Below are 9,527 nucleotides of genomic sequence, written 5' to 3'. Positions count from 1 at the left end.
TCCTGCTGGAGTTGCTTGATATGGAGAAACAACTGTTGTGCATTCAGCTAGGTATTTGCTGCTGTTTCCATGGCATCCATAGAATAAGGATTTTCTTGGGGGGGGGGACAGACCCCCCCCTCCCCCCCAAAAAATCCAAAATGAGTGCAATATAAGATCCACTGTAAAATAGCATTTCATGATCGTTTATTTTACCTAAAAGTAAACTAAAAACCTAATTTTAGGGAAACGGTGCTGCAATTTTAAAATGCAGATACTATATAAAGGAATCATTTTGATTGGCCGCATCTTTCCTGCTCTCATCTTCATAGCAAGCTGAAGCGTAAAAAGAGCTAGGTGAATCTGAAGGTCATAAGAGTCCTACTCCCTGCCCTGCAAATAGGATTCTCTATGCATTGCATCATGGGCACACTATACAGAAAATCCCCTTGCAGATACGTTACAGCAATTGAAAGTTGCACAAGAGAACATGAGGACTAGAAACCAAGGTGCTCTGCATAGCCAAGCAACCAAATTCCAAGAGTTGCCAGCCAAGGTGCCTCTGGGAAATTCACAAACCAACATGACCCACAAACACGTGTTGGGGTTGAGGCTGCCTGAAAACACGGAGATTCCACTTCACCAGCATGGCTAAGTAGCTTTGCACAGAGCTGCCCTCCACACATTTTCTTTTTATAAAACCAGATAAGACAGTGGCAGTGATCTACTGCTAGGATAGCTTAGTTGGTAGAGCACGAGACTTTTAATCTCAGGGTTGTGGGTTCGAGCCCCACATTGGATTCCAGCATTGCAGGGGGGTGGATTAAATGAACCCTGGTGATCCCTTCCAAATCTACAAAAATTACATACTGCTTTGTTAGCAGTACTTTGGTCTGTCCTGAATCCACTCCCAGTAAAATCCATTGGGATACCCAGAGTTCTAGTGCTCTGGACAGAATCATCCATCTGCTTTGCCTACCATGCATTTGATAAACTTCCCCCACGTCCCAAAGATTGCATGTACCTTTTGATCATATTCTCCCGCCCTTTGTGCCACATTGGAGAAATGTTGGAGGATATCAAGTTGGACAGTGTTCTCAAAGCTACCAACATGAGTTTGACCAAACTGCGGGAGGCAGTGGAAGACAGGAGTGCCTGGCGTGCTCTGGTCCATGGGGTCACAAAGAGTTGGACAAGACTAAACAACAATTAAATTGGAAGCCCAGAGAAAAAGGCTCTCTCAGTTGTAGCTATTGGCCAGATCTCACTGACGTTTGCTACAAGGTGCTGTATTTTAACAACTTGGGAGTCGGGACCAAAGAACTCACTGGGAGCTACTCTCCATTACTTGCCAGGCTGGGCCTTGTTGCTTTGCTTCCACTGGTGGCTGCACCTGATGCTGCGGCCAGGTCTGTGTCATACAATAGGGCTTTTTCTGCAGCAGACCCTCCCATTGGTAAAACTCCACAAAAGGGGCTGCCCCCCCACCTCCCGCTCACTGGCAATTTGGGAGAGATTTTCACGTGTGCATTTGAAGGTCTGTGAAAGGGCATGAATATTTGGGTGCTTGAACCACTTTACCTGCTTAATGTGATGTTTTAAGTACAGTGGTACCTTGGTTTTCAAACGCTTTGGTTCCCAAATGCCAAAAACCGGAAGTAAGTGTTCCGCTTTTAAAACTTTTTTTGGAAGCCAGACATCTGATGTGGCTGTCGGCTATAATTTCCGGGGCACCTGCACCAATCAGAAGCTGCGTCTTGGTTTTCGAACATTTCGGAAGTCAAACGGGCTTCCGGAACGGATTAAGTTTGGTGCTTTTGTTTTTACTATTCTGCATTTTTGAGGCCTTTTCTGTTAATTTGTTCTTGTGGCTGTGTGGATGATATTTTTTTATCATCTGTAATACTGCCTTATTTATTTTACAGTACTGTACATTGATTATTGCTTTCATTTTATGGATCAATAGTCTCACTAGATAGTAAAATTCATGTTAAAATGCTGTTTTAGGGGTTGTTTTTAAAAGTCTGGAATGGATTAATCCATTTTGCATTACTTTCTATGGGAAAGTGTGCCTTGGTTTTGGAATGGGCTTCCGGAACGGATTAAGTTTGAGAACCAAGGTACCACTGTAGACTGTTTCATCTTCTATGTTCACCTGGGGATCCTTTGGGATGAATGGCAGTCTCTTAAACCCAAATCAATATCCCAGGAGGGAGACGTTGTTGTTAAGCGCCCAGTCAGAACTGACAGGGCTCAGTTACATGCAGCTCCATACATTACCTAACTTTGCCCAGCTCACAGTCGGAATAATCCGTATGGGTCCTTCCCCAGAGTGGCAGAGATGTGCAAAAGTGCATGTGGAAGCTTTGCTTAAAGTTAAAAAAATTAAAATCCTTGCAGCTTCCCTCAAAATTCTTGCAGACATTTCAGCTCAGGCAGAGGCTTTGAAAGCTCTTAAAATTTAGCCCGTATCTCTCATCCTGAGAAAATGCACTTATCCCACTCAGCTAACTGGAAAATATCTGTCATGCAATGCAGGCTTGTTCCTTTTTGAAGCCATTTGCCCCAATTGTTGTGATGCATCTCAAGTTTTCAGTCCTACGGAGCTGTGTAGGAAGCACATTTGATTCTAAAAGGTTGGGGACAATATTTTGTCCATGCCCCAGGCAGGACTCTTTACCCATTCACCCCAGTGAATAACACCCATCCTTAATACTGGAGAAATCACATAGGGAGATTTCCTGTGGCAAAACCTGCTCTCCATGCTGAGCACTGGATAGTCTAGCCCAGGGGTCAGCAACCTTTTTCAGCCACGGGCCGGTCCACCGTCCCTCAGACCATGTGGTGGGCCGGACTATATTTTTTTGGGGGGGGGGAGAACGAATTCCTATGCCCCACAAATAACCCAGAGATGCATTTTAAATAAAAGCACACATTCTACTCATGTCAAAACACCAGGCTGGCCCCACAAATAACCCAGAGATGCATTTTAAATAAAAGGACACATTCTACCCATGTAAAAACATGCTGATTCCCGGATGATCCGTGGACTGGATTGAGAAGGCGATTGGGCCGCATCTGGTTGCCCACCCCTGGTCTAGCATTACATTAGAGTGCTATGCTTCTTTTTAAATTGAAAATGGCCCAATTGGAAGGTTGGGTGGGGAGAGGCAACTTAACCCTTTCTCCTCCAGCTTTTTTCCTACTCAGATCCGCCCATCCCAACATCTTTCCAGCAGGAACAATTAGCTGGGCGATCTCTTGACCATTCCCCCCAAACATTTATTTCTCTCATACACAAACCAGATCCCTTATATCCAGACCTTGCACCTGACCCACGCTTGCAGGAAAAGCTTTGGTCAAAAAAGTGCTGGAACCCAGATGCATTTCTGCTGCTTTTAGACAACCACAAAACAGCATTAAGAAGCAAGGTGTGTGTGGTTGTATCTTCGTTCCTTGGTGGAGCACTCAGATAATCACCACCTCCACGTTCAAAGCAGCATAACAGCCACCCCAGAACATGGAACATAACCCCACATTTTGTTGCCTGTTCTCCAAAATGAGTGTGGCAGGTGGGCCCCCCCTTTTTTTTTTTTGCATGGATCTGGCAGGTGGCTGCCAAGGTAAATTCTCTATATATTGAGTCAACATCACCCACAGGGGAATTTTATTTGCCCCTATAGTTACTGTGACACAAGTTTGCCTTGGCTTTCCCACTCAATGCACAGCACAAACACTAGCCATATTCCTTAACCCAAAGGGACAAGACCCACAGAAGCACCACGACTGTTGCTGCCCGTTAAGAGAGTTGGGTGCTGGTGAGGCATTTGCTGCGTTGTTTTGAGTTTTCAATTTATGAAATGGAAATAAGAATGATCTACATCCCAGGGTTGTTGTGAATAGAAGACAAAGCACCTTGTAATTATGCTGCACAAGAGGAATATATAATGTTGCAGTATGGAATCCTTCTGTCTAGTGTTCCAGCTACCCAGCCACACTTCCTCCCTGGATATTCAATTGCATCCACTCTGCTTTCAGTCCCCCACCCATTGAACATGGTCAGCCCTCCTTGAGCTGTTTTGGAGTTGTCCCTCAATTTTTCCCCTAAGTTTTTTTTGGGGGGGGGGCATTTCTGCAAACCTCTGCGTTCCACAAACACACCAGTATGTAAGAACTGGCACTCAAGAGAAAGATTTTGTCGTCACTACGTCTATATCAATGCAAGAGTCAGCACTGATCTCTCCAGTCTGAATCAGGAAAGATGTATCCAGGGCCGTCTTAAGCCCATCCAGCGCCCTGGCGCTAGGTCCCTCCAGCGCCCCCCTCCAGAGCCTCTCCAAGGGCCCGGGAGTGCCAAGCGGACCACAGCAGCAGCGGGAGGCCACCTCCAAGGACTCCGCGCTGCACCTCCTTTTCGTTTCCCCAGCGCTGGGTTCTGCTCAGTCAAGCTTCACCACCAGCGCGCGCACCACAGGACCAGCAAGAGCTGCTTGGGCGCTGTGCATGCGCTGGTGGCGAAGCTCGACTGAGCGGAACCCAGCGCTGGGGAAACGAGGAGGCGCAGCGTGGAGTCCTCGGAGAAGGAGCGCAGTCCTGGCCAGATCGCCGGAACCCTGCGGTCACTTGGCGCTCTTCCAGCGCCCGGCGCCGTGGTTCTCCGCGCCACTAGCCTCTATGGCTAGGACGGGCCTAGATGTATCCTAACAGAGCTACAGTACTCTCTCACAAAGTGGCGCTTCCTTTCTTTCCAGAATTAAGGACACTCAGCCTATTCACACTGTTGTAATTACTGGAGGTCACTTGCTGCTACTCTCACATTTCTCACACCTGTAAAAAAAAGAATAATCCTCAATTGACACAATTGGCCTTTATTACTTCTGGTGGAAGGGAATTCCACAGGTCAAAAAAGGGTTTGTTTGTTGTGTGTGTATGTGTGAGAAGCCTGCCATGATGTGAATGTGTGCCCTCTGTGTGGAAACCCAACCGGTCCTTTTAAGACTCTCCAAGGCCAGTTTCGCGAAGTGCAGGTGTCACTAGGCAGAAACGAGAGAACTGCAAATAAAAGACGGTCGAGAAGGAGCTCGAGTCTTACTGGACACCCAACTAGCTCTCCAACATTGGTGTGGGGTGGCGGTGACACAGATACAGAGGCCTCAACATCCTTGCATATTGTGGCTTGATGAAAGCATGATTTCAACAGACACCCACACCCATCTTTCGGAAGAGGCTGTGGTTCATGACACTAGCTACAACTTTGGCACCCAGCATCAAACAATATAAGCTTTTGAGATCATGAAAGGGGGGGGTGGGAGAACAAAAGGACGATGCCCCGTCTTTGATGGAAGAAGACACAAAAGCAGCTGCGCATCTAGTGTGAGGAAGAGCCCACAAACTGGCATTGCCCCAGGCAGATGCCCTCTGCGACTTGGCATAGTTCACGTGAGGGTTTTGCTTAGAGAAACTCTGCATGAACAGAACAAGAAGGGCAGCCGTCACACTCCATGCAAGGAGTTTCTGCCAAGGAGCTTCTGTCCCTTTTTGCAGATACAGCTTCTCCTGTCACTGCAACAGTATGGTGGGAGAAACTGAATCTGGGGGGATGCCTGTCTCCTCAAGAGCAGACTGAGAGGAGATATGATGGCCATCTTCAAATATCTCTTGAACTGCCACATGGAAGATGGAGCAAGCTAGTTTTCTCCTGCTCCAGAGGATAAGACCCAAACCAACAGCTTCAAGTTACAAGAACGGAGATTCTGACTAAACAGGAGGAAGGACTTTCTGACGGCGACTGCTGTTCAACAGTGGAATGGACTCCTTCTGGGAGCCTTTAAGCAATGTTGGATGGCCACCTGTCCTGGTAGCTTTAGTTGAGATTCTTGCATTGCAGGGGGTTGGACTAGATGATCCTCAGGGTCCCTTCCAACTCTGCAAATCTGAGAGGCGTGTGTGACACCCTTGACCTTTAGACTTCCTTATAGGTTGTTGCTAAGCAACCCAGCCTCTGAGACACACCACCCCATCCCATACCCCATAGTCCTATCTCACTCACTCACTCGGCCTACTTCTGCTGTTGAGTCGCTGGAGAGAGGAGGTGCTCTGTCTTCCTCCAACAGGCATGACTGAGCTACTCCATTCCGCTCTAGCATGTGCAGTGAGGAGAGACCAGCTGGATCAAACCAATGGTCCATCTATTCTAGCTTTCTGCTTAACCAGATGCTTCTAGGAAGCTCACAAGCAGGACATGAAAGCAACAGCCTTCAGAGGCTCAAGGCCTCATCTTGGCATGACTACTATGCCACGGAGTGCTGAGGAACTCTGCTGTGGCCCGGCGGAAAAGTTTCCTTCTCCATCCAAGTCTGCTCCCAAAAGAATAAGGTGGCCACCTGCCAAACACTTCCTTTACCTTTCGAAAACCACTTCTCCGTTCCAGAGCCTCACACCTCCCAGAATCTGATGGGCTCCAATAAGCATCTCCACCACCGAAGGCCTCCTGAATCTTTGTAGGACAAACACGTAATCGTACTATGAATTCCCCTGTGCTGATAACACGGGGGTCTATCACGTGGAAGTACACTTCTGGGATCTCAGGAAATTTGGAGTTTACTTCCGGGTTGCTTCTGGGAAGGGAAAAACCATGATTTGCACCAGGGAGGTCTGCTTTCAGTGGAACTCCTCAACAACCCTACCTATCCCCCCTCCAAGAGCTTTGAGGCCAAGCCCTGCTCAGTTTTTCCACATCCCTGAGATGACAGAAGCCTTCCCGAGGTCTGGCCCCAGCTGGAATAAATGCAACTTGGGGGGAAAGAGAAAGCCTTTGAGTTGCACGGGACTCTTCTCTGGCAAAAACCACCACCTACACCTGTGCAATTCAGAATATTCTTATGCTACACCCATATTGGTCTGACTGAAGTTTCCACCAGAACCATTTGAGATCTGCCACGGAAACAGCTCTTTTTTTTTTTAAACTGAACAAAACAGAAAAAAGACAGGAAGAACAATATTCAGAAGATGTGGATTTTGGCCTTTTTTTCTTTCTTTCGCCATGTTGCCCAGGATTCTCTTGCCCCCTCCCCACCCACCCCTCCCAGCACCAGTTGGCAGATTCCTTCCATACTTTAGTTCTTCTGCGTGGTCAGCATGTGCTAGCTTGCCAACACGGATTCAGTAGTAAAAGCAGAGGCCTGAGTTTTGAGGTTCACGTGACGGCAGACGCCACCATTCTGGCAGAAGAAGACAGGGCAGGTTTGCATGGAGCGAACTTCCTAGTAAGTTGGACCCAGCAGCTTGCTGTTCAGAACCGAGGCAGTGTTGTGGGATTTGGCCCGGAATGCCATTTCAGGTCCCTTGGTTCTGTAAGACCAAGTGGGAGGTCCATATATACCCAAAGTTAACACCTGCCGTATGAAAGGTGAACCGTCACTTCGTATTTTGCTTCTCTCCCCACCCTCTCCAGTGATGGCGGTGGTGGAAGGGGCTTAGGACTCCGAGGATGACCGAGAGACGCTCTGGAGCAGTGCTTTGTATACGCCTGAGTTCAGAAAACGGGGGTAGGAGTCTCTATGCATGAGCGTGTAGATCTGTAGCTGTGCATCGTCAAAGGTGTGTGAAGACGGTTCCTGCATCTTGCGGTTGATGCCTTCGCGGACGCGGGAGTCCAGGCTGACCTGAAGGACAGGTGGGCGAGAGAAGTGACACACCTTTTAGGGGAAAGACGGGAAGCAAATCTGCTGGAGAGAAGGGCTGAGCGATGTCTGGTTTTCACCAGCTAAACAGTGTGATATACAGATTTTTCATGATGTCTGCAATAAGGATGTTAACTACTGTATGTAGAAGCAAAGGGGGTAATGTCCCGGAAACTGCTCTTGCTTAGGGGTCTAAAAGCGACACATTTTTATTTATCTTTAACAAATTGTTACAACTGTTATTTTGTAGTGCAGAGCAACAGGGGCAGCAGGAATCACAAGAGAAGGGATGACTGTTTCCCCCCATATCTTGGTTTTTTTACATAGCACACACATATGATTCACGAAATATCGCCATGTCAAATATTATGAAACCGTTATCACGATGTGGACTTCAAACCAATTTTGGATGACGTATTGATATGAAGGGTTAATGGTTAAAAAGAAGTTATAATTTGGAAGAAAGATTGTGAGTTTAGAGTTGGAAACTGCAACAATTAGTGAATTATAAAGCAGTGTTTTTCAACCACTGTTCCGCGGCACACTAGTGTGCCGCGAGATGTTGCCTGGTGTGCCATGGGAAAAATTATTACTTTATATATAGTCAATATAGGCACAGAGTTAATTTTTTTAACATTTTCTAATGGTGGTGTGCCTCGTGATTTTTTTCATGAAACAAGTGTGCCTTTGCCCAAAAAAGGTTGAAAAACACTGTTATAAAGAACTGAAGAAGGGGGAATGAGGAAGTCCGAAATGTCTAGATTCAAATTTGAAAAGTATGGTAATATATATATATATATATATATATATATATATATATATATATATATATATATATATATTGTTGTTGTTTTTTATTTTTATTTTATAAGTGAAGAATATTGAAGAAATGAGATTTAATGATACGGTTTTATACTTTTGTATTTTTCTTTATGTAAAATCCAATAAAAATTATTTTTTTTAAAAAAAGATACATCACTCAGCCCTACTGGGGAGTACAGGGGAAATGGAAACATCAGCCGGGGGAGGGATAATAAAGTACATTATCAAATAACAGTTTTTAAGCATAGGTTGGGTAGCTATTTGTCATGTATGATCTAGTTGAGATTCCTGCACTGTAGGGGGTGGGATAGCTGACCCTCGGGACGGGACCCCTTCCAACTTTACAATTCTAGCTGCAAACGGACAGGTACCTCCTTGGGCGAAAGGATGGAGATGTAATCTTCGTAGATCATCCGAGCCTTCTCGTCGATGGCATGCTTGTTGCACTCGCTTTTGAGTTCCTCGCAAGCCAGCCAGAAGAGCATGTTCTCCTCGCTGTACTCAGTCCGTAAGAATTCCCGGAACACGTTCCTGCCAGCTGGGTTCTTCATCAACTTGTCAAAAGACTGGGACCAGCCCTTGACTTCCTCAGTTGTTGGCTTGGCGCTGAAAGGGGCAGCCCTCCCGCCAGGCAGAGGCAAAGGAAGCATAGGAGGAGCCACAGGGAACAAGATAGGGGAGAAAAGGAGTTACTTAAGACCCCTTGGCTTGCTCTCAAGAGTCTCCCCCAGTGTGCTTGCCGCCTGGGAAAACCCATAGCTCAGGTGGAGAGATTCTGCTTTGCATGCAGCAGGTCCCAGGCTGAATCCCTATCATCTCCAGGTAGGCAGAAAGGTCCTCTGCCTGGAACCCTGGCCTACAATATGGAGCTAGGTACTGAAACTGCTGACAGGCAGTGTGGAGCAGTAGTTAAAGTGTTCGACTAGGGCGTGGGAGGCCAGGGTTCAATTCCCCACTCGGCCATGAAGCTCACTGGGTGTTCTTGGGCCAGTCACTCACTCCCAGCCTAGCCTACCTCACAGGGTTGTTGTGGGGATATAACGG

At 46.8% G+C, this 9,527-nt stretch overlaps 1 protein-coding gene and 1 non-coding gene across 2 annotated transcripts in view; one reads left to right on the top strand and one right to left on the bottom strand.

Moving 5' to 3' along the window:
• Positions 1 to 708: 708 nt before the first annotated feature.
• Positions 709 to 787, top strand: TRNAK-UUU (transfer RNA lysine (anticodon UUU)). Its single transcript has one exon. It is a non-coding gene; the product is annotated as a tRNA-Lys (tRNA).
• Positions 788 to 7,067: 6,280 nt separating this feature from the next.
• The window catches only part of RGS19 (regulator of G protein signaling 19), a 29,114-nt gene continuing 26,654 nt past the window's right edge, over positions 7,068 to 9,527 (bottom strand). Inside the window, exons 5-6 of the mRNA XM_035123758.2 lie at positions 8,855 to 9,089; positions 7,068 to 7,643 (exon numbers count right to left, since the gene is read on the bottom strand). Coding sequence (XP_034979649.1) covers positions 7,455 to 7,643; positions 8,855 to 9,089 — 424 coding nt within the window. The 3' untranslated portion in view covers positions 7,068 to 7,454. The remainder of the gene's footprint in view (positions 7,644 to 8,854; positions 9,090 to 9,527) is intronic.

Source organism: Zootoca vivipara, chromosome 7, assembly GCF_963506605.1.
Source record: "Zootoca vivipara chromosome 7, rZooViv1.1, whole genome shotgun sequence".
Lineage (NCBI taxonomy): Eukaryota > Metazoa > Chordata > Lepidosauria > Squamata > Lacertidae > Zootoca > Zootoca vivipara.
The sequence above is the reverse complement of the archived record's forward strand: the minus strand, read 5'-3'. Positions and strand labels throughout refer to the sequence as shown.